The sequence below is a fragment of the Macrotis lagotis genome, chromosome 2, assembly GCF_037893015.1.
Source record: "Macrotis lagotis isolate mMagLag1 chromosome 2, bilby.v1.9.chrom.fasta, whole genome shotgun sequence".
In the NCBI taxonomy this organism is placed as follows: Eukaryota; Metazoa; Chordata; class Mammalia; order Peramelemorphia; family Peramelidae; genus Macrotis; species Macrotis lagotis.
Window position 1 is genome coordinate 130834716 of NC_133659.1, and position 27599 is coordinate 130862314.

General features: G+C 39.9%; 2 protein-coding genes across 2 annotated transcripts; both read right to left on the minus strand.

Annotated features, from left to right (window-relative positions):
- Positions 1 to 254: 254 nt before the first annotated feature.
- LOC141513202 (pyrroline-5-carboxylate reductase 2) lies at positions 255 to 10226 on the minus strand. Its single transcript, XM_074222814.1, has 7 exons — positions 10009 to 10226; positions 9870 to 9940; positions 6893 to 7072; positions 6498 to 6719; positions 5641 to 5733; positions 5091 to 5254; positions 255 to 4761 (listed from the first exon to the last, which is right to left on the minus strand). Exons 1-7 carry the CDS (start codon positions 10073 to 10075, stop codon positions 4596 to 4598), a joined length of 963 nt encoding a protein of 320 aa, XP_074078915.1. The 5' UTR covers positions 10076 to 10226; the 3' UTR covers positions 255 to 4595.
- An 11886-nt stretch (positions 10227 to 22112) lies between these two features.
- Positions 22113 to 26358, minus strand: LOC141511183 (left-right determination factor 1-like). The gene is made up of 4 exons (XM_074220434.1): positions 26106 to 26358; positions 23493 to 23727; positions 22963 to 23205; positions 22113 to 22603 (listed from the first exon to the last, which is right to left on the minus strand). Exons 1-4 carry the CDS (start codon positions 26356 to 26358, stop codon positions 22231 to 22233), a joined length of 1104 nt encoding a protein of 367 aa, XP_074076535.1. The 3' UTR covers positions 22113 to 22230.
- Positions 26359 to 27599: the final 1241 nt, after the last annotated feature.

The window sequence follows — 27599 nt, forward strand, 5'->3', positions numbered from 1 at the left end:
GCTAGGTGATACAGGGGATAGAGCACCGAGCCTGGAGTCAAGAGAACCTGAGTTCAAATCTAGCCTCAGATACTTAATAATTACCTAGCAGTGTGATCTTGGGCAACTCACTTAACCCCATTGCCTTGCATACCCCGCCCCCATAGAAAGAAGTACAGCTTCTAGGCAGAGAATTCCTAAATATATACTTCTTGTTTGAACTATAGTCTTTTTTTCCTAAAATGTAAAATATTCTTTCAAAGGATTTCAAAGTATTAATAAATACAGAAAGAATTGCTCCAAGTCACAAATAAAACAAATGCAAATCAAAACAATTCTGAGGTTTTCCCTCCTGGTCAGCAAATTGGCAAGTTGACAAAAGTTGGAAATAATCAGTGCTGGAAGGGAGGAGATGTACAAATTCCAAGCACACTAATAAATAGTTAATAGAGCTCAGAATCGGTCAATTTATTCTGGAAAGCAATTTTAAATTATGCTGAGAAAATGGCTAAAATATCAGCTCTTTGACTCAGATTATATTGCTAGGCATAGGATACCTTGAGGAGGTCAAAGACAAAAATTGGTAGCAAACATCTCAAAATATTTGGAGAACCATTTTTTTTTTTGGTGGCAAAGAGCTAGAAACAGTGCATAGACGTTTACTAATTGAGAAAATGGAGAAACTAATTATGGTAGACAGATGTATGAATATGAAGATTTATATGAACAGATGCAGAGTAAAGCAGAACCAGGAAAACAATATACATAATGATAAAAATATAAATGGAAAGAACAATTAAAATTTTATGTAATCATGACCAATCTCGGTCCCGAAGAAGGGTGAAGAAAATGCACCTCCCTCCCTTCCTAGTAAAGATGGTAGAAAGGTTGTAAGCTATTGAAAATACTGTCAGACAGCACTGATATATATTGGGTTAGTTTTGCTGGCTTTTTTGTTTATATTTGCTATTTTATGTTTTTTGTTCCTTAGAATATTCTTTGGGTAGGTGTTAGAGAAGGGATATATTTGGAAATGAAGGTAATATGAAAAAACATACTAACGAAAATAAGATTTAAAAACCTCATCCCTCTGGGGCAGCTAGGTGGTGCATCAATAGAGCACTAGCCCTCAAGTCAGGAGGACTTAAATTCAAATCTGGCCTCAGATACCTAATACTTACTTAGCTGTGTGACCTTGGGCAAGTCACTTAATCTCATTACTTTGCCAAAAAAAACCCAAACCATTCCTCAATCTGTCGTCTCCTTTTCAATGCTAAACTTTTTTTTAATGGTCTAGGTTCATTACTTCTATTTCTTTGCTATCCATTTACTCTTTAACATGTTAATAATCATATTTACATCTCTACCACACTATGGACTGTTCTCTCAGAGGTTATGTATGGATGACTTCCTGATTACCAGGTCCTTTTCTCTTGTCCTCATTACGCTTATCTTTTTGCCTCATTTGATGTTACTTACAGGCCACCCCCTTCTTGATACATTCTTCTCTTTCAGTTTAAAAAATTGTCTTCTGTTTGTATACATTATACTAATTTCTGACTATATCTTTCCTGACTCCTCAACCCAATGAATCATCCCTTGTAATAAAATTTTAGAAAAGAAAAAATGCAGTTCAGCAAAATTTAACTTATCACCATCTGGCATATAACATCTGCCACATCCTTAGTCTTAGTCTCTAGAGTAAATTTTCCCTCCATTTCTATATGCATTCTTTCCTGGTTCTCCTCTTACTTATCCTTATTCTTTTTTTCTTGCTCTTCACACCCCCCAAGTATAGCTATCTCCCTAGGTACCAGCTTGGCTCTTTTTTTTTTTTCTCTATAAGTCTCTCTAGGGCCTGGCTCCAGTAAGGGTTTCATCGAATGAGTATTCAGTGAGCTTCAATGTGTATTGAGAAGACTCTCATATCTCTTATCTTTATCTCTAGCCCTGATCTCTTCTCAATTACTTGCCAGACACATCTATTTAGATATTATTCATTGACACCCCTCAATCAACATGAATAATGAGCCCAATTCTTTTCCTTCCTCAAATTTGCCCTTGTTTCCTGATTGTCACTTTTATTAATGGATCCACTTTTTTATTTTTCCAGAATCAAAACTATCATTTTTACTCTTCCTTTTTCTCTAACATTCAATCAGTTGTGAAGTCCTGTTGATTCTATATGCACAATATTATCAATCCCTTTTTACTCTAGTTTTTACTCCTTGCTCAATTTTAATTTCTCTAATAACTTTTCTTGATCAGATCACTTGGTACTGACTTTCCCATCCATTGTCCTTTTCCTCTCTCATTCTTTCATAGAATTTTGATTCATAAGTCTCTAAGGAACTTATCCATGTTATAATGTATATTAGGCAACCAGGTGATTCAGTGGATCGAGTGCTAGGACAGAGACCCAAGTTCAAATTCTACCTCAGATATTAGCTGTGTGACTCGGTATATCAAAACTTCTGCCTCAGTTTACTCAATTAAAAAATAATATCTATATCACAGTTTTCATAAGGATAAAATTAAATGTTTACATTGACTAGCACATGGTTAGACATTATATAAATGTTTATTGCCTTCCATATTATTTCTATAAAGCTTTGTATGTCTCCCGATTTCTCACCTCTCCCCCAGACTGTTAGCTTCTTCAAAATATGAACCGTTTATTACCTAAACTTAATCTCTTCAAAAAATATTTTTTAAAAATAAACTTGATATCTCTTTTAGCTTCCTGCATTGCGTTGGGTATATGCTTATAAATGTCACTATTGATTATGATAGACTATTTTAATAGCTTCCTAATGGGTCTCCTTCCCCCCCCCAAATCATAAATCATTTTATTGCCCAAACTACCGTCTTAATACATGCCCTTAACATTACTCTTCTGCTAAAAACCCTTTATCAGCTCTTCATTACCAACAAGATAAAAAACATTTTTTTTTCTTCTGGCATTGGAGAGAATCTTAAGGGTAGGGACCATTTTGATTTTGCTTTTAAATCTGTGGCACATGGTTTGGTGCTTTGCACATATTTTTCATTCTATTCTCCTTCACACATTCAGCATTGTTACCATTTGGATATCTGAGTATTTGCACATTACAATACTTTTCATATCTTTATTTAAAGGTATTCCTTCCTTTTAAGTTCAGCTCAGCTTTAACCACACTCATGACATGCCATTTGCTCCCTTTCCTCCAAAGTCTCTTCACACACAATCACACTATAGTTTACTGGTGCAAATATATTATTCCCCTTACCAACTTGTAAATTCCTTGATTTAAAAGGAATTACAAATTACAAATGCAGGATCTATGTTTTTTTCATCTTTGTACTCCCAAGGCCTGGTGTAGTGAATCAATATCTACACAATTCAGTATCTCCCCTAAGGTAAAGAATAGTGATTGAGGAATTAAATTTGAAAAGGACAGATCTGGCTTTTAGTAGTAGTGGAGAAAAAGCCTTTCTTATTTTGACTCACCTTTGAGGAATGAATAGTCCATTGAGAAGGGAATAGACTTCCCTTCTTTCTGAAGGATGAGGACAAGCACATTTTTTTTTTTTAGGCAGGAGGAAAATAGAAGACTAAAACTGGTATTACAGGATGAATGAGGTTCATTGATAGCAACCTTTTCTTAAGTCTGAAATATCCTAAATACTAGATATCCAAAACTTAATTTTTTTGGTGTAAATCCAAATTCAATGGGCACCTAACCCATGGTTCTAGACCAATACTTTTTAAAAAAAATTTAAGGCAATGGGGTAAAGTGACTTGCCCAAGATCACACAGCTAGTCAATTATTACATGTCAAAGGCCAAATCTTAACTCAGATCTTACTGACTCCAGGGCAGGTGCTCTATCCACTGTGCCACCTAGCTGCCCCAAGACCAATACTTTTTAACCCCCTTTCCCAAGATACATAGTTCTGGACTTGTAGGCACCTGGAGAGCAAGAAAACTGCCCAATAGCCTGAATACTAGTCAGATAATATGATATAATTATTCTTACCTTTTAATTAAAGTTTGTAAGTTCAGCCCTTTAGGCTATAATTTCCCTCTCACGGGTTTTCTTCACAATGAAGATAAATAGGGCTGGTGTGTCTGTGGTCTGAATACCTGGCTTTACTTTTAGAAATAATAAATGGAATAAATTTTTCTACTCATCTTCTTTAAAAATAAAAATATAATTTTATTGAAACAAAACTAGCAAGAATCCCATGTTATAACCGAATGCTATTTGAAAAGACAATATCTATAGAGCATGATTTTTAAAAAAATCCATTACTACAATTTGATCTTTCATTCGAACTCAAAAGATTACACTGTTTCTTCACCATCACTGAAAGCTATTCCTAGTTTTTTTTGTCTTCCATACATGAGGGAAAAGATTACTTTAAATCTAGTTAAATCAATGGGACTAATCTCCACTGATATAAAGAGATTTAAAGTAGTTTCTTTACAAGGGATAGGACTTCAACAGAGAATCCTCTCAAGAATGGGAGTACCAGGAACTAGAGGTGGCTAGGAGATCAAAGAGATTTAGTACCCTAGGGCAGGAATGGAGGGTGGGTTGCAGACTAGGTACATAAATGGGAGGTCAAACCATCTCAATCCTTCTTGCCCTCCGGGGCATGGCTACGATTAAACAGCTTAACTCTGTTGGAAAGTGAGTGCATAGAAACAGTAGGCGATTCCAGCTTCACCTTATCCAGGACAGTTTTCTTGATGGCAGCTGGGGAAATCTTCTCTTGGTCAGCCATGAACTGCAGCTCCCTGCAGAGAGAATATGAGGGGATCAGGTAGCAGTGGAATTAGAATGATCACTGAAGAAAAGGAAATCCTTATGGAGTCTGGCTCAGTTCATGGAACTTGAAACAACCAAAATTGCTGCCCTACCCCTAACTACAAAAAGAACAACATGTGAAAGGGATGTGTTGGTCTAATTTAGGCTGCTTGTCTTAAAGGAGATTGTAAAGGATTATTTCTGTAATCAATATAGAGTAAAAGCATAAACCAGCTGAACTGGTGGCAATGAGGTTACTGATGAGGAGGAGTACAGCCCTAGGCCAGGGTGCAGAAGATAAGGAGAGAGTAGAGCCCACCTGGTCCGGATGCAGGAGGCCTCAACAGCATTAATGAGTAAGGATCGAAAACCACCACTTTCCAAGAAGTGCAAAGCATGAATGGTGGCTCCCCCTGGGGAGCAAACATTGTCCTTGAGTTGTCCTGGATGCTGCTCTGAGTCCAGGAGCATCTTAGCAGCTCCCTTATAGAGCAAAAAGAATCAAGAAATAGAGTCATTAACTTAGAGAACTGCCTCATAAATGAGATTTCTTAACTTGTTTTTTTAAAAATATTTTGATAATTATTGCCAACACCCTTGATTTCTTTTGTAATCCCATGTAATTTATTTATGAACTTAAATATTATTCTAAGAAGGGGTCCATAGGCTTCATCAAACTGTCAAAGGAATCCATGACTTGCATTAGAGCCAAAAGCTTTACTTCCCCTAGACTTCCCAACCTACCTCTCTTTTTACTACCCTCATTCCAAGATACCTAAATAACATACTAGACAAAATACCATAACAAAAGGAACCCTGTAATACCTCATGTAAACAAAAGGCTGAAAGAGAAAGGCAGGGATACTGACCAGTAAGGCCTGTGCACCCAGGCGGACTGCCAGTCTCCTTGGGAGACCCATCTTCACTCCACCATCTGCTAGTGCATCTAAGGCCATAAATGCCTGCAAAGGAAACAAACAAGCTTCGTATTGAAAAGGATGGGAGGGGGCACCTTGATGTTCCTCTTTTGTTTTTGCAATGCAGTAGGGTTAAGTGACTTGCCCAAGGTCCCATAGCTAGGTAATTATTTTATTTTTTGCAAGGCAATGGGGTAACTGACTTGCTTAAGATCACACGGCTAGACAATTATTAAGTGTCTGAGGCTGGATTTGAACTCAGGTTCTCCTGGCTCCAGGGCTGGTGCTCTATCCACTGTGCCACCTTGCTCCCTGCCTTTCCACAATGTCCCAGGTAGCTCAATATTGGGAAAACCTGATCATATTGTAGTATCTTATCAGCCTGGGGACTCTACCTTATCTCTACCTTCTATCCTTCTTCTTGGAAAGTGGAGCCATGGAACTCAGTTCATAACATCTCATGTCTCATGTGGCTGTATTATTTTGGGATTTCTGATTGTTCCCATCAGCAAACCTTCCCCGATCTCATCCTACCCCACCCCTTACCCTCTTTTTAGCTCCTTTAGGTATGCAGTCTTCCCCCAAAAGACTATAAATTCCTTCAGCTGGGAACTGTCTTTCATTTTTGTATTTGTACTATATATAGATGCTCAATATTTATTGAGCAGCTGATCTCCAAAGTCCTAAATTAGCATCCATCACCTCTCCCCACAAACCCAGAGATCTCTCTATTCCAAAAAAGAGGAAGAGGAAACAATTCACCAGAAACCCTATTATGTTCCTTGCCCCACCCCAGTTCCAGCTCTCACATAGGCAGGGCCACTGCCACTGAGTCCTGTGACAGCATCTATCAAGTCCTCTTCCACTTCTGTGCAGAAGCCCACACTACTCATTAGCTGTTCAAGGAGCTTTCCATCTTCCACCAGGGCATGGGTACCAGTGGCATATACTGTGGCTCCTTCCCGGACTACTACAGGAGTATTGGTCATGCATCGAATGACCTTGGGGGCTGGCTGAAAGGCTGTCAGTTTCTGAGGAAAGAAATAGAGTTAAACTCCCAGTTCTGACTTCTTGCTCCCTCTCTCCATTTCAGCTCACTACTCCAAACTCATCTCTCTCCCTACCAGTCACTGAGCACATCCACCCAAGCACCTTGAGAGTCTGACCCTTTCCCTTTCAGGGACTGGAATGAAAGTTGTGATACCTTCTCAATGGAGTTGATAGTGACACCAGCAGCACAGGAGACTACTATGTGTCTGTCTTTGATATCAGACCCAATCTCATCCAGGATGAAGGGAATAATGTGAGGTTTGACAGCCAGGAAGAGCACATCACTGTGTTGTACTGTTTCCTTGTTGTGGTGGGTCAGGTTCACACCCATTTTCTGCAGGAAGTAATACAAATTCAAATTAAAGGATTGAGCATTAGGTTCAGGACCCAAAATAACCCACCCAAACTCAGGACTTGCCCAAAGGGACAGTTAGGTCATTGGACTAGCTATAGACAAGAATGGATTTTGCCTAACCTCTTTATAATCAGCAGAAATCAAATTTAGTATCCTTAACTTTAAATAATGCCCTCTTATTCTCAAAGTACCCTGCTATTACAAAGCAAATCTGAAAATATGCTGTCTCATTAACACAGCATTTGAATCCTTTTTATCCATTTGATGTCCCTCCCAAGTTGAATATTTTTTACTCATTTTGTTCTCTTTACTAGATTGTAAGCTTCTCGAGGTCAAGGATGTGCTATATTTTTCTCCTGTTCCTAGTATCATACACATAGTTTTCTGGTCCACCATGGCCAAAGAATTGCTCATTTATTGGTTAACATGCTCAAAATTTTTCTAACTCTGTTAGACTAGATAGAGCTTATTATTCTTGCTGGCAAGAATCCAAGATCATTTTAATGCCACGATAACTTCTAAGTATTTGTTGAATGGATGGAAGCCTAGATATAGCAATGGAACGGGGCACGTTGGTAATAACATTGTAGCCTACTTCCCCACCTAGGTCACTTGTCCATTAGGCCTATGATGCTTTCAATGTTGGGATTTGAAGTTTGCCTTTACTAAGAGAATTTTGAGCTGGGAAAAAGATCACTCCTACTATGGTAGAAACCCTAACCCTATTTGAAGCAATATATTACAATGAACAGAGCACTGGATTTTGGGTCAAAAGATTTTGTTCAATGATAATTTGGAAGAAAAGCTTTAGTAGAGTGGTTTTAGGATCTCTGCTTGGCCCTTTTCCTTTCACAAATTCAGCAACCCACTGAATTCAACTCTTCATCTCTCCATTCTGAAATGCTTTAATCTCCTCACCTCTGCCTCCTGGCTTCCCTTAAGTCCAGCTAAAACTGTACCTTTTGCAAGAAACCATCCCTAATTTTCCTTAATCTCCTGAGACTACTAAGGGACAATGTCTAGCACATACTAAAATCTTAATAAATTCTATTCAACTGACTGAATTAGTTTAAGACATAAATGGTAGGCTTAGCAAATTTGTAGTCAACATAAATATGGGAAGAATGACTAATTCACTGAATGACATAGGATCCAAAAGGTCACTGATAGGTTGGAGTATGGATCAAATTTTATAGGTTTAAATGAAAATTCTTATAAATGGTTCAAAAAATTAATGTTACAAATAAAAGAGATCACTTGCAAAACAACCTGGGCATTTTAGTAGACTCCAAGCTTTATGAGTTAATAGTGTGATAAAAGCAGTCAAAAAAAAAAAACTAATGTGTGTGTGTGGGGGCAGCTTAGGTGGTACAGCAAATAGAGCAAATATCAATTTGCTATTTTTGTGGGAGTAAAAAACTAGAAACAAAGTAAATGGATGCCCCAGTGACTGGGGAACTGTCTAAACAAAGTAGTTTTTTAAAATTACATTAATATAGAATTTTAAGATTTGCAAAGTATTTTGCAAATGTGATCTCATTTTGTCCTTACAACAAAGCCAGGAGGTAGTGCTATTATCCCCATCTTATAGATGGGGAAACTGAGGCAGACAGAGGTAAAGTGAATGGCCCAGGGTCACACAGCTGGTGAGCATCTGAAACCAAATTTTAACTAGATCTTTCTAATTCCAAGGAGAATTCTCATTCTACTGCACTACCCAGCTGCTGCTGAACATAAGAGATTCAACATGAAGAATTCAGAGAAGCAGAAGAATACAAATGGACTGAAGTAAGGAAAAGTAAGCAGAACCAGTAAAAGCAATACATATATATAGACTAGAGCAAAGTCAATGGAAAGAACTGTAGTATTTGGCAGAACAAAACAATGCTTATGAAATCATAGTGATCAAGTAGTCCTATAGAAAAGCTAAGAAAATGGATGCCCTTTCTTTAAGAGGCAGGGGATCCTGGGTATAGAATAAACTATATAAGGCTTAGTTGATTTGTTGGTTTGTTCTGTTGAACTTTCTCTTTTTCTTTTAAAATCTTTCTTACTCTATGAGTAGGGAAGAAGAAAGGGATATATTTGGAAATAAAGATATTATAAAACAAAAAACATCAATAAAAAGATAAGAAAATAAACTAACACGATTTTAGACAGCATTTAGAGAGATAAGAGTTTCTAGGACTAGAGAGGTGATGATCCCTATCTTCCCTAGCAAGATTTTATCTGGAGTAATGGGTATCAGTCCAAGTGGCCTATTTTAGGAAGGGCATTTATTTAGGGTTTTTTTTGTAAGGCTTGCCCAAGGCCGCACAGCTAGGTCATTATTAAGTGTCTGAGACTGGATTTGAACCCAGGTCCTCCTGACTCCAGGGCCGGTGCTTTATCCACTGCGTCACCTAGCCGCCCCAGGAAGGGCATTTATTGATAAATTTTAGAGCATTAAAAAAGGAGAATGGTCAAGACCGGAATGAAAAGGGCCTTGAAAAGACTGTCTATCCATGCACCCCTCACACAGTAGGCTTTTAATGCTTGTCGAGCTCTGCCCCAGACGCACCTGACCACGGCTTGGGCAGGCGGGCTCGGAGCCCCCTTTCGTCCCCTAAATACAAATGTTGTGTCAAAGTCAGGTCCTCCCCCCCCAGGCCGGCCCGCCTCACCGTTGTGGCGGGGGCCGGGTCAGGTCGGGCGTGCCCCTTGCCCCACGGCCCCCCGAGCCTGGCCCTGAGACTGCGCCGCGGTCCCAAGCCAGAGCCCGCGCGGGGCCACCTACCCGGAGCGCCGAGACTGTGGGCAAGTCCATGTCCGGGGAGCTGGCCGTGATCTTGTGGGAGGCCAGGACACCTGGGGAAGAGAGGCTGTGAGCCGCCGGGGCCCGCCGGCCCGCCCGCCCGCCGGCGCCGCGCTCCTACCTGCCGCGGTGAAGCCCCTGGCCAGGGCGAAGGCCAGCTGCCCGGCGCCGATGAAGCCCACGCTCATCCCGGAGGCACAGCCGGGGCGCTAGCCGCAGGCGTCCGAGCGCTCACGGGGGACCCCGAGGCGGGAGGGCGGAGCTGGGGCCCCCGGCCCCGCCCCGCCCGAGCTTCAGGACCGCAGTGGCCCCCGCCGCCCGGCACAGCCCCGGGAGCCGACCGAGCCGCCGACCGAGCCTCCCGGGGAGCCGCGAGTCCGGGCCGCGCCGCAGGCCGGAAGTGACCTGGCGGAGGCCGGACCGGAGGCGCCGCGGAGCCCCGCCCCCGCCCCCTCATAGCCCCGCCCTGGCTGCAGGGCCCCGCCCCGGCCACAGAGCCCCGCCCCGGCCGCAGAGCCCCGCCCCCTGCCCGCAGGGCTCCGCCCCCGGCCGCAGAGCCCCGCCCCCGCCCCCATAGCCCCGCCCTGGCTGCAGGGCCCCGCCCCGGCCGCAGAGCCCCGCCCCCTGCCCGCAGAGCCCCGGAGAGCCCCGCAGAGCCCCGCCCCCTGCCCGCAGGGCTCCGCCCCCCGGCCGCAGAGCCCCGCCCCGGCCGCAGAGCCCCGGAGAGCCCCGCAGAGCCCCGCCCCCTGCCCGCAGGGCTCCGCCCCCGGCCGCAGAGCCCCGCCCCCCGGCCGCAGAGCCCCGCCCCGGCCGCAGAGCCCCGGAGAGCCCCGCAGAGCCCCGCCCTCTGCCGCCGAGCCCCGCCCCCTGCCCGCAGGGCTCCGCCCCCGTCCGCATAGCCCCGCCCCCTTCCGCAGAGCCCCGCCCCCGCCCCTCATAGCCCCGCCCCCGGCCGCAGCTCTCGAATGCAGATCTCCCAGACTCGGCTCTTTCCCGCTCCACTTTGATGCCTTTAAATGAACACATTTCCCAGCACAGGAATGCATGAGACCCTCTGAGACCCCCCCCCCACCCTCTGGTTTTAGTGGAGTCGAGGCGGGTCTATGCTAACCCCAACCCTTCATCCAGGCAGTTAGGGGATGGAAGGCAAAGCGAGGTCAGCGGGGAAGCAGGAAACCTGAATTAGGGACCCCCCCCCCCCCCGGCTGCGGGTGTTAGGAACCTCGTTTCAGCCTTCTCATCCTCCAACTCAGGGGCGGCTAGGTGGTGCAGCGGACAGCGCACCGGCCCTGGAGTCAGGAGGACCTGAGTTCAAATCCGGCCTCACACAATAATGACCTAGCTGTGTGGCCTTGGGCAAGCCACTTAACCCCATTGCCTTGCAAAAAAAAACACCTAAAAAAAACCCCTTCAACTCTAAAATTCAAATAAAAAAACACTCGTCAAGCAATTGCTATTATCTCTTTAAATTTTTTATTTTGTTTTATTTTTAAAAGTTTTAATTTTTTTCTTTTTATTTAAGGCAATGAGTTAAGTGACTTGCCCAAGGTCACAGAGTTAGGCAATTAAGTGTCTGAGGCTGGATTTGAACTCAGGTCCTCCAATGGCTGCGGGGCCTGTTCTCTAGCCTCCACCCCGATAATTGCTATTTTCGAGACTCTTGTGTCAAACTCTAGGACACAAAGCAGAAGAGAGGAAATGCCTCAAACAGCCTACACTCTGGAGAAAAAAAGATGCCCATTGAAGCAAACACAAGATAAGCTCACACAAAATGATTACCAGAAAGAGAATTCTAACAACTGAGTAAAGCAAGAGAGGCCTCGGGGGTGGTGGTCCCCAAGCCGGGCTTTGAAGGAAATTATAGATTCTGCAACCAGAATGGGAAATGCATTCCTTCTGTGGGGAGGCCAGAAACAGCTGGTAGACGGTTTGACTAGAAGGAAGAATGCATGAAGAGGGGTCATTTGAGAATACTCATGGCCCAGCACCCCCAACCTCTTAATTTATAGAATGGATTTAATCTTGGAGGGGGCCTCCTAATCGTAATTCTTTTTGGTTGGTATTGCTCCCCTACAATCATTCTTGGAAATTGCAGCATATAGTCCCACAGATGTTGGTAAAATTGACCCCTTCCTCATTCAAGTACTAAAGGTAACAATGCAACCAGACACATGAGAGCCCATATTCTACCCTCACCAAAAAATGCAGAAAACATTCATAAGAGCCTATAAATAAAAGCCTCCAAGATCTATTAAAGTTCATCTTCTACTTCAGAGAAGGAAATGACGAGATAATATCTAAGGCCCTTCCTGTTCTAAATTCTCTAACCCCAGGTTTTCATTCCCTTTCTAGGGACTTCAAGAACTCTGAGGTCAGAATCAAGATTTAGGTTTGGGTTACACATTATATTTGATTTTATAGTCAAGCTGACACTTGGGATCAGTTTTGACTTTGACAACCAACAACTCTTCCCATAGGGACTATGGTTCTGATTAATGAGACTAATCTTGCACCCTGAACTTGGCCATCAACTCGAATTCTTGATTTGTTTCTGAAATTCCTTTTATATCATGTTGATGAAAGGAGAAATATCTATCTAGTTTTTTTGTAATATTAAGAAAATATTATTCCTATTTGGTCACTATGAGCCTCTGACCCAAATAGTTCAGCATAAGTTTCTCTGAGATATAAATTCTCTCCATCATTCATTGTAAATTCAACAAAATAAGAGCTACCTCAGCCCATCCGTCTACTCCTCCTCCAGCTTCCTGGCTCTCACAATCTTCCAAAGTAGGTACTGGACCCCAGTCATAGAGAGGAAGATAATTTTTTGACCCCACTTTTTTCCGGACTCCTTCCTGCACAAGTGGACAACACTCTACAAGTTTGGTCCACATCCCCCTGCATGCTGGGCTCACTCAGCTCTAAGCCCAGTCATTTCTTATGATTGTTTTCCTTTCCTTTCTTTCTTTCCCTCAGGCATTCTTGTCTGAATAACTGTTGTTATCCAGTCTATTTTGAAAAAGCTCACTACTCTCCACTTTGAATTTAATCCGTGGATTGTTTAGGATCTATAGGTCTGTAAGCCGATAAACTTCATAGACCTGTGAAATAAATCTGTGAACTGCCTATGGTCTGTAATATATGTGAACTTTGCAGGCCTGTGAATAAAAAATCTAAGCTTTCATAACTCCAGGGTTAGTTCATGAGTTTTTCACTTAAAGAACCCTGGTCTTTGAATTTTTTCTCTGATGGCACCACTCATTTCCCCCATCATCAATTTCATTATAGTAAATTATAAATTTAAAATGTGATCTTCCTGGTAGCAAGATGTCCCCATCAGGGGATATCTATAGTCTCAAATTAATTCTTTAATCCTAATGAGTTATTTACACAGAAAATTTATTAATTTGTACTAGTTGTTAAATTGGTTTCTAAGTATCCTTAAATCATTTTCATATATGTTTCATGTCTTACTGAAAACACTAAGTCTTCAAGGACAGGGACAGGAAAACTGATGAATTTGGTGCTGACCTGAGTTTCAATTCTGAACCTGAGTTTGAATTCTGAGCTCTGACATGATTTACCAATGTGAATATAGGCAAGTAGGTCAAATGAGATCCTACCTTCCCTTAAAGCTATCATTCTGAATCTCTTCTCTGTTTCATAGTCAAATTCCAAGGGAAAAAACTGTCTATACTTATTGCCTCTACTTTCTCAGATCCCACTAACTTCTCAGCCCCTTGCAATCTGACTGGCATTCTTATCCCCCATTTGTGTTCTTCAAGTTCACCAATGACTTTTTATTTTTGGTTTTTGCAAGGCAATGGGGTTAAGTGACTTGCCCAAGATCACACAGCTAGGTAATTAGTCAGTGTCTGAGTCTGGATTTGAACTCAGGACCTCCTGATTATAGCGCCAGTGCTCTATTCACTGTGCCACCTAGCTGCCCCCCCCCAACCTTCCCTTTTTGTATAGGAAAAGAATCCCATTACTCATATATATTGGAAATTATCTTCTATCTTGCAGATCCATTATTTGGCATCTTTGAGTTCAGTAATTAGTTGAAGAAGTTAAGAGGAGAAAAGCAAAATGTTCCCTTTTTTACTGAAAGTTGACCCACAAGGACAATATATAGGATCTTATCTATAGTATACCAGATGTCATGGAGCCAGACCCTCTAGGATCAGTTGGTTACTTAACTATGAGTATTAGTCCAATCTTATTATTGGACAAAGAGAAAGAGACCTTTTGGGTAATTTTAGGGGTGAAGGAATAAAGCAAGAGGCAATGTACATTTATGGGATATATGCCAAGTATTTGGCAAGGGCCAAGAGCATGACCTTGGGTTAGTCTCTCAAAGGAGAACTTGAAGGCCTCATAGAGGTGTTGATGGTTGCTTCCTCCTCTTATGTGAAATGCTAATTCAGACACCATAGAGTAGGAAGGAAAAATGGAGACCCAAACAGGTCTTATTTAAATATATATTTGTAGATATATATATGTGTGTGTGTGTGGTATATATATATATATATATATATATATATATATATATATATATATACATACATATATATATACATATATATGTGTGTGTGATATATATATATGTACATATATATATATATATATATATATAATCTATAGCAGGCAATATTGATTCATTTATACTTATAGCAGATTGGGGGGCGGCTAGGTGGTGCAGTGAATAGAGCACCGGCCTTGGAGTCAGGAGTACCTGAGTTCAAATCTGACCTCAGACATTTAATAATTACCTAGCTGTGTGGCCTTGGGCAAGCCACTTAACCCCATTGCCTTGAAAAAAATATATATATATATATATATATTTCTTCTCTATACTTATAACAGATAACATTTACATTTGAAAAATTATAAAAAACTAAACTATAATAATGTTTTGTGCCTCATTTTTTGAAGAAGACCATGACATCAAGGAAGTGATGCCATAACAAGCACATGAATTTAATTTGAGTGAGAGGGTTATTGTGCTAAATCACCAGCCTCACTTTCTCCTCCAGAGTCATCTGGGTCCAATAGTCAGATATGAATCAGGATGACTGGAAATGGCCCAGGTAACAGTCAAGTGTCTGTGGCTGGATTCAAACTCCCATCCTTCTCACTCCAAGGTCAATACTCTATCCACTATGCCACCTAGTGTCCCCTAAACTATAACCCTATCCACCAAATAGTCAAAGAAATCATAGAAATATTCTAAAGATTTGTTGTCCTTGATGCAGTTATAGTTCTATTACATTTGACTCCTTTAAGTCCTTGCTCATTTTCTTCTTTAGCTTCCATGACTTTGACTTTCCCCTCCCTAATATGGATGCATGTGTTACCACATTTAGAGAAGTATTTGCTGTCAGATGAAGAAATTGCAATAAGTGGATAAGACTACTAAAGTTTTATCCTTATTTTCAAACTCTTTCTTAGCTCCTGGATTTGACTCCAGGGCAAAATGCTGCTGGTTCAAGCTCAACAGGTTCCTGGGATGAGACAAACTACCTCCTTCTTTGGTTGGCAATGTTAGATGACATCCATGGAATTTATGATATACAACAAGTTCCATGAGAACTTCTAGCTCTCTCCTGGTACTCCTATCTATTTGGTTATTGCTTTGTTTTTTTCTGAAATGTAAAATGAGAAATGTAAAACAAGTATTTCCATAAAAAGTGGTATAGAAAAAAAGGATTATACCTGAAATTGCAGATCAATTATTTAGAGTTTGCCATTGTTTTTTAATATACAATAGTTATCATATAACCTTTTTTTCCCTCTGCTTCCCCTTACTTCATCCTAGAGATGGTTGCCATTAAACACGTATGTGTGTGTGTGTGTGTGTGTGTGTGTGTGTGTGTGTGTGTGTGTGTTGTATTTGCCAACTCTTTCTCTGGATGTAGATAGTATCTTCCTTCATAGGACTTTTGTAGTTAAGTTGGGCATATAATAGAATAACTTGGTTGCTCAAAGTTGTTTTTAACACATTATTGCTGTCATAATATGCAGTGTTCTCTTGTTTTGCTCATTTTGCTCTTCATTATTTTTGTGGAAGTATTTCCATATTTTCCTAAAATTATTAGCTCATCACTTCTTATAGCAGAGTAGTGGTCCATCACACCCACATACCACAAATTGTTGTCATTCCCCAATTGATGGGCAATTTCGAGTTCTTTGCCACCACAAAGAAAGCTGCCATGAATATTTTAGAATATATATGTTCTTTTCCTTTTCCCCCAATCATCTTGGGAAATAGACTTAATAGTTGGACCAAAGTTATAGACATTTAATAACTCTTTGGGCATAATTCCAGATTGCTCTCTAGAATGGTTGGATCAGTTTACAAATACAACTGTGTTGAATTAAGCTCCCAGTTTTCCCCACATTTCCTCTAATATTTGTCACTTTCCCCTTCTTTTTTATTTTAGCTAATCTGATAGGTGTAAAATAATATCTCAAGGTTGTTTCAATTTGCATTTTTCTAATCAATAATGTTTGAGAGCATTTTTATATGACTATAAATTGCTTCATTTCACCATTGGAAAACTACCTGTTAATATCCTTTTATCATTTATCAATTGGGGAACAGTTTGCATTGTTGTATATTTGACAAAATTCTTTGTATATTTGAGATATGAGACCTTTATCTGAGGAACTATCTATAAAATTCCTCCTCCACCCCCATCCTCACTTTTCTGTTTTCCTTCTGGTCTTAACTACATTAGTTTTATTTATACAGAAAAATTCTAATTTAATTGTAATCAAAATTATTCATTTTAGGGCAGCTAGGCTGTGCAGTGGATAGAGCACAGGTCCTGGAGTCAGGAGTACCTGAGTCCAAATCTGGCCTCAGACAGTAAATTACCTAGCTTGTGGCCTTGGGCAAGTCACTTAACCCCACTGCCTTGCAAAAACCTAAAAAAAAATTATTCATTTTACACCTCAAAATGTTCTCTGTCTCCTATTTGTAATAAATTGTTCACCCATACATAAATCTGACATATAACATATTCCATGTTCTTCATATTTTCTTGAATATCTACCTTTTTATCTAGGTCATGTATCCATTTTGACTTCATTTTGGCAAATGATGTAAGAATCTGATCTATACCCAATGTTTGTTAGACTGTTTTCCAGCTTTCCCCAGCAAATTTCTGAGAAATAAAACAAGCATTTCCATAAAAAGCAGTATAGAAAAAAAAGATTATGTCTGAAATTGCAGATCAATTATGTAGGGTTTGTTATTGGTTGTTTTGTTTTTAATTTTTGCAAGGCAATGGGGTTAAGTGACTTGCCCAAGGTCACACAGCTAGGTAATTATTAGGAGTGTGAGATCATATTTGAACTCATGTCCTTCTGACTCCAGGGTCGGTGCTCTATTCACTGCATCACCTAGCTGCCCCCACTATTGTTTTTTAATATGCAACAGTTATCACATAACTTTCCCCCCCTTTGCTTTCCCCCACTCCATCCTAGAGATGGTAGCCATTAGTCAATCTTATCTAATAAATTCTTGTCTGGAAAACTTAAGCCTTTACAGTTGTCAAACACTAGGATACTATATTTGTTTGCTGCTATAGATAGTATGTCTACTCTGTATACTGCTCTACCTTTCAATTTCTTAGCCAGTACCAAAATAGAACTGGTTTATAACATAGTTTAATACCTGGTGCTACTAAACCTCCTTTCTTTACATTTTTTTCCATTGGTTTCTCTTATATTCTTGACATTTTTTTTCTTCTAGGTGTATTTTGTTTTTATTTATTTATTTATTTTTGCTCAGTAAAATAATCTTTTGGTAATTTAATTGGCATAGCATTGAATATATAGATTAATTTAAGTCAAGTTATTTTTATCATATTGTCTTTGCCTACCCATGACAATTAATCCTTTTTAATTAAATTTTATTTTATTTGTGTAAAGTTTTTTATGACTTGTTCATATAGTTCCTGAGCTTGTCTAAAGTTATATATGTCAAAGATGTCTAGTGTCATTTTTTAAAATTTTTTTTAGATTTTTCAAGGCAATGGAGTTAAGTGACTTGCCCAAGGCCACACAGCTAGGTAATTATTAAATGTCTGAGGTCGGATTTGAACCCAGGTACTACTGACTCCAGGGCCAGTGCTTTATCCACTGTGTCACCTAGCCCCCCTCCCCCCCAGTGTTATTTTAAATGGCATTTTTCAAGCTATCTCTTCCTGCAGAGTCCTGTTGGTAATATATAGGAATGCTAGTGATTTTTGTGGGTTTATTTTATGTACTGTTATTCTGCTAAAATTAATAATTATTTCAATTAACTTTTTTGTTGAATCTTTAGGATTTTCCAAGTATATCATCATATCATCAAGTGATAGTTTTGACACCCTATTACTCACTCTGATTCCTTTTATTTCTTTTTCTTCTCTTATTACTATTGCTAGGATTTCCAATACAATATTGAAGACTGTTGGTAAAAGTGGGCACCCTGTTTCACACCTGATCTTACCAGGAAGCTTCTAGCTTATTCCCCTTACAAATAAGCTTGCTAATGGTTTTAAGTTTTTTTTCTCAATTTAAGGAAATGTCCATTTATACCTAAATTTTCAAGTGTTTTTAAACAGAAATGAGTGTTGTACTTTATCAAATGCTTTTTATGCATTTATTGATATAATTATATGATTTTTATTACTTTTATTATTGATAAATCAATTATATTAATAGTTTTCCTTAGGTAAATAATCCCTATATTCCTACATGAATCACCATTTGGTCATGATCTTTGTAATTTAATGTTGTAATCATTTATCTAGTATTTTATTTAGGATTTTTCAATCCATATTCATTAATGAAATTGGTCTACAATTTTCTTTCTGTTTTTACACTTAGTTTAGGTATCAGTAACATTTGTTTCATAAGAGAAATTTAGTAGGATTTCTTCTTTGCTTATTATTCCAAATAATTTATTTAAAATTGAAATTAATTGGTCTTTAAATGTTTGTTAAAATTCACTTGTAAATCCATCTGGTCCTAGGGCTTTTTTCTTAGGAAGTTCATTTATAGCCTGTTCCATATCTTATTCCAAAACAGAACTATAGAGATATTCTATTTCCTCTTCTGCTAATCTGTGCAGTTTATTCTCCTGCCCATTTGTATGCTCCTCTCCTACTTTTGCTGCTTCATCTTCCTACTCCTACTTACTAACTGTTGCTATCTCTAGGATCTTTCCTAGTATTCTTCTTCCACAACACTCTCTTCTTGACAATCTATGACTTCATTTATTCAGATAATTCCTAAATCTGTACATAGCATTATTATGGGTTCCGGTCCTACACTTATACCTGGCTACTAGATATCTCTACCTATATGTCCTTCTCATATCTCAAACTCAGTATATCTAAAACAGGCTTCCTCTACCTTTTCAAACCTATTTCTCCTCCGAGTTTCCTTCTCGAGTTTTCCTGAGTTTGGTTATCTTGAAGTCTTCCTTTCCTTCACTCCTCATATCCAATGGTTATTAAGTTCTATTTTTGGCAATATCTTTTCCATCCGTCTTCTCTTTTCAATTCATGCCACTTCCACCCTAATTTAGGCACTCATTACTTCTGTTTTTGCTTTTTCAAATGCTTCTAAGGTAATTTGTAAATCCTTCTCTAGTATTAAGCTGCCTACAATTTCTTAGGTAAGAAGTAAAAAGAAAACAGTTGAACTGTCTTTTCTATTCCTGTGACTTCTCTAGACCATGAATCAAAGGAAGCTCACTCCAGAATGGGATATTCTCTAAGTCCTTCTATTTCTGCTGGTCTTGATGTAGAAGAAGAAAAGGGAAAAGAAAGGTGAAGAGGAAGTTTGTCCCACTCACAAGCATCCTTTTCTTGCCTGGACCTGTCCCAGCTTGAAATTCACCTTTTTTTTTTTAATTCTCAGTTTTGGTTCTCATGAGCACTGGGTCAAAGTCAGAACTTAGTGGGTTTGGACCTGGCAGTTTGATCTTTAGTTTTTTAATTTCTAGGAAGCAGAATTTTTATTTTTAAAATTTTTAATACAATCTTCTACTTTTCCCAATTACATATAAAGACAATTTTAACATTTTTTAAAATTTTTATTTATTTAAGGCAAGGGGATTGAATAACTTGCCCAAGGTCACACAGCTAGGTAATTATTAATTGTCTGAGGCAAGATTTGAACTCAGGTCTTCCTGACTCCAGGACTGGGGCTCTATCCACTGCACTACCTAGCTGCCCTTTTAACATTATTTTTTTTTTTAATTTTGAGTTCTAAATTTTTTCCTTTCCTCTCTTCCTCCTCCTTAAAGCAGTAAATAATTTCATATAAGTTATATATGTGCAATTATGTAAAACATATTTCCACATCAGTCATAGTGTAAAAGAAGAAACAGATCTAAAAGGAGACCCTCCCCCTGAAAATCAAGTGAAAATATCATGCTTTGTACTACATTCAGGCTCCATCAGTTCTTTCTCTTGGAATGAATAACATTTTTCACCATGAGACCTTCGGAATTGTCTTGGAGCATTGATTTGCTGAGGATAGCTATGCCATTTGATTATCTTACAATATTGCTATTATCATGTACAATGTTCTCCTGGTTCTGCTCACTTCACTTTGTATCATTTCATAAAAGTCTTTCCAGGTTTTTTTGAAATCATGCTACTCATCATTTCTTATAGCATAGTAGTATGCCATTGCGTTCATATACCACAGCTTGTTTAGCCATTCTCATATTGATGGGCAACCCCTCAATTTCACATCCTTTGCCATCACAACTAGAGCTGCTATAAATATTTTTGTACAAATCTATCCTTTTACCTTTCTAAAAAAATCTCTTTGGGATATAGACCCACTAATGGTATTTTTGGATCAAAGGGTATGCATAATTTTATAGTCCTTTGGGCAAGTCACTTAATCCTGACTGCCTCTCATCCAGGACCATCTCCTTCTCCCAGTTCATATCTGGCTGTTGGACCCCGATGACTCCAGAGGAGAAAGTGGAATTGGTGACTTAGCAAAGCTCCCCCTCTACCCCCCCCCACTCAAATCCAGTTCAAATGTTTGTCATGGCATCACCTCCCTGATGGCATGATGAGCTTCTTCAAGAAGCCTGGTGTGCCACTGTTTAGTTGCTCTCCTTTTAAAACTGAGATCTTCAGCAAATCATTTCTTTCAGATCGTCAGCTTTACCTTAATGTTAATACACTCAGCTACTCATAGGATAATGAATTAAAACATCAATTAAGCACCTTTTATAAGTAAAGGTGGAAATGGAAGAGATCTTAGAGATGGTTTAATCTATTTTCACTTTTCAGATGAGAGTAATGAGGCCTATAAAAACTATTGATTTCTATAAGAGGTAATAGATCTCTTTTTTTTATATAGAAAAGGAAACCAATCCCTAAAAATGTTAACCCAGTATAATATAGCTACTTAGTCACAAAGTTAGGATAAGAACTCAAGTTAGGTTTCCAAAATGTTTTGCTACATTATTATTATTATTACTCCTATTTTTCATCCCTACAATTCCATGTCAGCTCCCCAGACAGTTGTAGGTTCTGAAGCCGGGGGATCTAAGATCCAGTTGTTGTCCCAATTAAAGACCTCTCTCACCCCTTCTCTTAGCTTCTCCCAGCAAGGTATCAGAGTTCTTGGTATCTGAGCATATTAACTTGCATATAGGGATTTATTAATGTTTATTGAATATAATTGAGCAAAGATACAGAATAAAATAACACCCATCTTTTTTGCTGAAATTTATTAGTTGGGTTAAGCATTGTTACCATGTAAAAGATGTAGAAGAACACACATTTTTCTCTTAGAATCCGAGTCAAAAATATTTAGGCTTCACAGTAGAACTCTGATTATCAGAAATAAGATAGCCCTATAGTTCTCTCCAAAAATAAGACTTTATACAGAAAAATTTCCTGGAGAACTACAGTACATAATCTTCTATTCTCAGCTGAAGCTATAATAAGTTTGGAATTTCTTGTTTCTAAATCTAACATCAAAGACTTTACAGTGGCAATATTTATACCTGAAAGTGCTTAGAAAATAGGTCATTCACAACAACTATGGGAAATAGAAAAAAAGAAGAGGACACAAAATAGACTTGGGTCCCACCTATATAGCCAGGAAACCTATCTCCCAAATTCATGATGAATTTTCTTGACTTCCTAGGAAAAGCAGGGCTGGCTAACCCAGGGAGAAGAAGTGACTTGCTAAAGAAAAAGTTACTTTTCACTCCTACCTCCCCCTACCTGAGTTACATAATCTTCCAGGATCCTTCTATATACATAGCTAACTCAATTATCCTGTTCTACAGAAACACAATAAGACTCTATGTCTTTGACTTCAGTTTCTTCATGATGGGTGTTCCTTCTGAGGAACAGCTACATTCCAACACCTTCATATTGAAAAGGTTAACCACCTTGGTCATGATCTGATCTCCTTCTTTAACAGCAACTATCAGAGGAAGAGAGGTACTTTTTGAGGGGTGGCATTTCCTCTGTGCAGAGAAAGGCCACATGAAGTTCAGGTGCTCCTTCTTCAGCTGTTGGCAGCTCCCCAGACAGTTGTAGGTTTTGAAGCCAGGGGGATCTAAGATCCAGTTGTTGGCCCACTTAAAGTCCTGAAGGTTAATGTAGGTCTCATGCCGGCAGCATCGGGTGGTCTCCGACAATGGGGTGTCAGGGTTGCAGTTACCATGGGCGCTGTGTGGGTGAAAGAAGAAAAATCAAGATGGGAGCTCTTCATTGAGAGCAGGAGAAGTGAAAAGAAGGGTGAACCAGTAGAGATCATACATGGCAAAGAAGTCATGATTTCCCTACCCTCCACCCAAGTCACATATAACTTTAATGGCAACGGACATGTCTTTTAGAACTTGGGATTCAATTTCCCCCCTGATCTGATGTTATTACAGTCTTACAGATATATTTTACACACACACACACACACACACACACAGAAGTTAATCCTAACAGATAGTTCCAGGCCCCAGTTTCAAGCTTGAAATTAATTCCCAAAGCATTGGCCTCTGGAAGTACCCTCATGCCCATTCCTTTGATCGTACCCATACTCCTCTTCGTCCAATGTGTATAGCTGCAGCTGAGGAGCATGCAACTCTCCATCATCAGGATTCTGGGAGTAGAAGTGGATGAATTTGTGTACGTTGGAAGACATTGGGCCTATGTGCTCCCTGTGAATAGAGACCTCCAGTACCAGGGGCTGGTCTACCTTGCCCTGCTGCTGCCAATAATTCACAGCTTGGGTCACATCAAAGGTTATCCAACCGGTTTCATGAATAGATACTCGTCTAGGGAGAGAGAAATACAATGCGAAAACACTTTAAATCCTGTGAACCACAAGGAAAAGACTAAAGAAAGGCAAGGGTACATGATGGTTTGTATAGTTCAAGGACTGGGTGAATAATTGGCAAGCCACTAGTTTACATTGTGAGGTTCTGGGCTCTTTGCAGGGATGAAACTGTCCCTTTCTCTCCCATTGATACTTATAATACCCCCATATTAGTTCCTCTTCCCCTTCCCTGAGCAAAGACTGAGGATTATGGAACCTGTATTCTTTTCCAACATCCTTTCCTACCTAGAATCGATGATATATGTCTGGTTGGTGCCATCCTCTCTGTTCTGCACCCAGTAGACAGTAACACTGGCATGGGAGTTAAACGTATTTTGTCTCCTGATCATTCCCTTTGGGGATGGCATCTGGAAGAGCCTCAGAATAGCCTGAATCAGCTCCCTGGAGGGGAGAAGACGCTCCTTCATGCTGAAGACCAGTAGCTGGTTGGAGGCATCAGAAAAGAACTTGCCCACGATTTCTGTGCAACACAAATACCAGTCAGTTTGATTTCATCCTCCTCAGAGAAAGCCCAAGGCCTGAAAAGAGGCATAGTTTATCAGAGTTCTAGGAGAAGAGAGACTGTTACTGGGAAATTCATAAAGGAATTTGCCTACTTATAATAGTTTAAATAGAATTAAAACAATTTAATTTTTAAAAAATAAGTTCAAAGTGGTGAGGGTAGGGACAAGGATATTCTAAATACTTTTAAATCACTGATAACCTCAAACCTAATTTTATTTCACACTATCTTTATTCTTATTTGGGCATGCCAACAAAATTTTACTCAGGGAAAGAGAAAATGATTCATATGTAATGAAATGCTCTAGGTGAAAACCGGGTCATGTCTTATCAGAGGTTTTTTTTTTTTTTTTACTTTTTCCTAATGGGCCATGAGCTAGAAACAATAGAGTAAAAGGTGCCTTCTGACTCTACTTCTGGTTCAGTCCCTATCTAAACCCTGATTCCTATCCCTTCTTCTGCCTCTAGGTATAGGGGTAAGCTTTTTATTACATGAGCCTGAGGGTGGATTTATTTCTTTAAGCATTTTATCAGCAACTAATAGGAAATGAAGCAATTTTGTAGAAGCTAATATCCCTCACCCTGAATAATCACCCCTTCTTAAAAGAAGTGCCTGTGACTGTAACTGATGCAATATTTCTAGTTTTTTTTTTTAAAAAAAAGATCCACCGGGGCAGCTAGGTGGCGCAGTGGATAGAGCACAGGCCCTGGAATCAGGAGTACCTGAGTTCAAATCCGACCTCAGACACTTAATGATTACCTAGCTGTGTGGCCTTGGGCAAGTCACTTAACTCCAATGCCTTGCCAAAAAAAAAAAAAAGATCCACCAAACTTAGCTTTGTTGTCACTAGTTGGTTGTATCTAGCCACAGCTTATATTCTTGGTTTGGGAACAATTTAGCTTATCTTACTTCCTTTCCCAATAAGAACAATGATTAAACTTACAAGTCGTATAATATGTAGGAATTTGAAAAAAAACACAAATATTCGTATACCATCATTTGAAAGATTAGGAAACTGAGAAAGAGGAAGAGAGGTAAGGTGGTATAAGTGGAAGGCCTGGGTTCTAGCTTGACTGTCATCAAATAGCTGTAAGACCTTGGAAAAACCACTTTGACATCTCTGGGCTTCAGCTTCCTTAGCTGTAAAATGAGGGAATTGGCTAAAAAGATACTGACTGTTCTTTTCTGGTTCCAATCTTCTTTGCTAAAAAAGTGACTTGCTCCTAAGTTTGTGTGCAACCCCTCTCCCACATGCAACCCTGTCCCTTCTTTCCATCAAAGATTGTAATGCTGGCAGAAAATATTGTTGTATCAGATAGGTATCCTGCACCATCCCCACCCCTTCTCCAAATTCTAGACCATGAATGGGAGTTTGTAAAGGGATCTATTGCCTCCCATTCTTGTAGAGCAGGGGAAGGCAGCCTTTGTCACCATTCCAGGGGTTGATTTTGTTGCCCCATCAGATCACGGATTTAGAGCTAGTAGGAACCTTAGAGATCATCAAGTCTAATCTTATTTTACAGATGAGGAAATGAGGTCTAGAAAGATTAAATAACTTGTCTAAGATGAAAATTTGTAAGCATTTGAGAATCCCTCCTTCCTTTCTTCCCTCCCTCCTTCATATCTTCCTTCCTCTTCCCTCCTTCCTTTTTCCTTCCCTTCTTCCCTCCTCCCTTCCTTCCTTCATCTGTTCCCCCACTTTGTCCATCCCTCTTGTGTGCCTTTCATCAATACTAGCAGAAAGACAATCTTCTAAATACTGGCACTAGACACAAAGATCTGAAGTGATGCCCCCAATACCGGCACTCATCATCTTCAAGTAGGAACACAGCTGGGACTACCAATCAAGACAAAGGAGGGGAATGATTACTGATCCTTTACATTTATATAGCATACTTCATACCTTCCTTATACTTTTCATGGGTTTATCATGCATGATATCACATTTTATAACCACAACAGCTTTTGTGGGTATGTTAGATACTACCCCCATTTTACAGTTGGAAGAAGTGGCAGAGAGGCTCTGCCACATTCTAAAGGCCTCACTGAGTGAGGGTCAAGGAGGGATTTGGGAAGAGGACCTAGATCTCTTGTCTCCCAGGCTAGGAGGCTTTCCATTAATCATCCCCCCCCCCCCCATCCTGGGCTCCTTTAAAAATCTGTCCTTTTCTTCCTAAACATTTGAGCCTGGATGTCCCAAGGCTGGGTCTCTCTCTCTCTCTGCCCCACCAATGAAGTCTGCACAACAGAGGACAGTACTAAGGCATCATTATCAGGGTGGATCAATGGTCCAGCAAAAAGAACCAAGGCCAAGGTGTTTTGGAGAGGGCAGTTACCTGAAATGGTCTGGCTGTGCCTCTTCCCCCGAGAGAAAGATTCCCTGGAGCTGTGCTTCATCAGAGACAAATATTTGGTCCTCACATGAACTGGGACGACCAGGTTCTCCACATCTGTCTTTCCTAGGAGTGGGGGCTCTCCGAGTTGCAGCTGCTTCAGCAGGTTCTCCTGCATCTTCCTCTCTATCTTCATTGCTCTGCCACTGGCAAGGAGCAGTGCCCACAATGCCCCGATCAGTGCTTGAATCCTCATGTTGTCTGACCGTCCTTCTGCCCTAGGTAAAGAGCTGCTGAACCAAGGCAGCAACAGCAGTTTCAAAGAAGCTGTTGCCTGGAAAGATGCTTCAGGCTCGCTGCCTGAATGAGGAGCCAGAGGTTGAGGGCTTGTTTATATAGATGGACAGCTGGAAGAGGGCAGACAGGAGGGTCACACCCTTCGGGACTCCCTGGGGTTAGAAACACATTAGATAGACAAGTTAATATCCTGGGAAGGATTTACAAAGTCTCAGACTGACCACAGGTGAGGAAATAGATCTCCTAGTGTCTCTGTGCCCCTCTTTCAGCAGACGATGTCTTTGGGGGGCCTCTTTTCCAGACACAGTCTAGTCTTTGCAGCAGAAATAGCTCTTCTTGCTTCCTTTCTTCCCTCCTTCCTTCCTTCCTTCCTTCCTTTCTGTCCTTTCTTTCTTTTTTTTTAAAACACTCAGTCTTTCAAAACAGCTGCTAGTTTGTAGACCTGAATTCCTTAATCTTTGGAAAACCTGGGACTGGTTCCTGTTTGCTACCAGTGTCTCTCCCATCATACAGAGCCCTGGGAATCCCTTCTTGTTCCTCTTGCACAATTGAGGAAACTGAGACACAGGTTGGACTCTTCAACTAGATTGTGACCTCTGTGAATTGTGACCTTATAAAATTACTATGATGGTAAAATAAAAAATAACATTATATAATCTCTTTTGTATTTATTCTAAATAAGCAGGAAAAAGAAGTTAACAACAACAACAAAACTTTGTTAAAACTGGAGTCAAACTCCAGGCTGTATTAGGAGTAATTTTTTTAGGCTGGGTCAGTCACTTGAGGAAACAAATCCAAGTTAACTGATCCTCTCAAATCATTGCAAAAGATGAAATGAAATCCTAGAAATTCTATTAGGTTCAATTGCCCCTACTCTGCCAGAAGACCTTGGCTCAGTCAAATGTGACATTAATGTATAGTGACAGTTGGAATTTGTTCTGAATTCAATTTAAATCCCTCCTCACCCATTTATTAGTTGGGTAACCTGGCATCTTTCTGAGTGCAAGTTTCTTCATTAATAAAATCAGGCAGCTGAACTTAAAATATCCTGAATGTCCCTTCCATTTTGATATCCAAAATTCTTTTACCCTTCTTAGACTCAGTTTCCTCTTCAGGAAAATGAGAAAATTGTTCTAAATGTTATCTGAGTTCTCTTGTAGCTTGTATATCTATGATTCTAGAGAAGGGCATATGGGATAA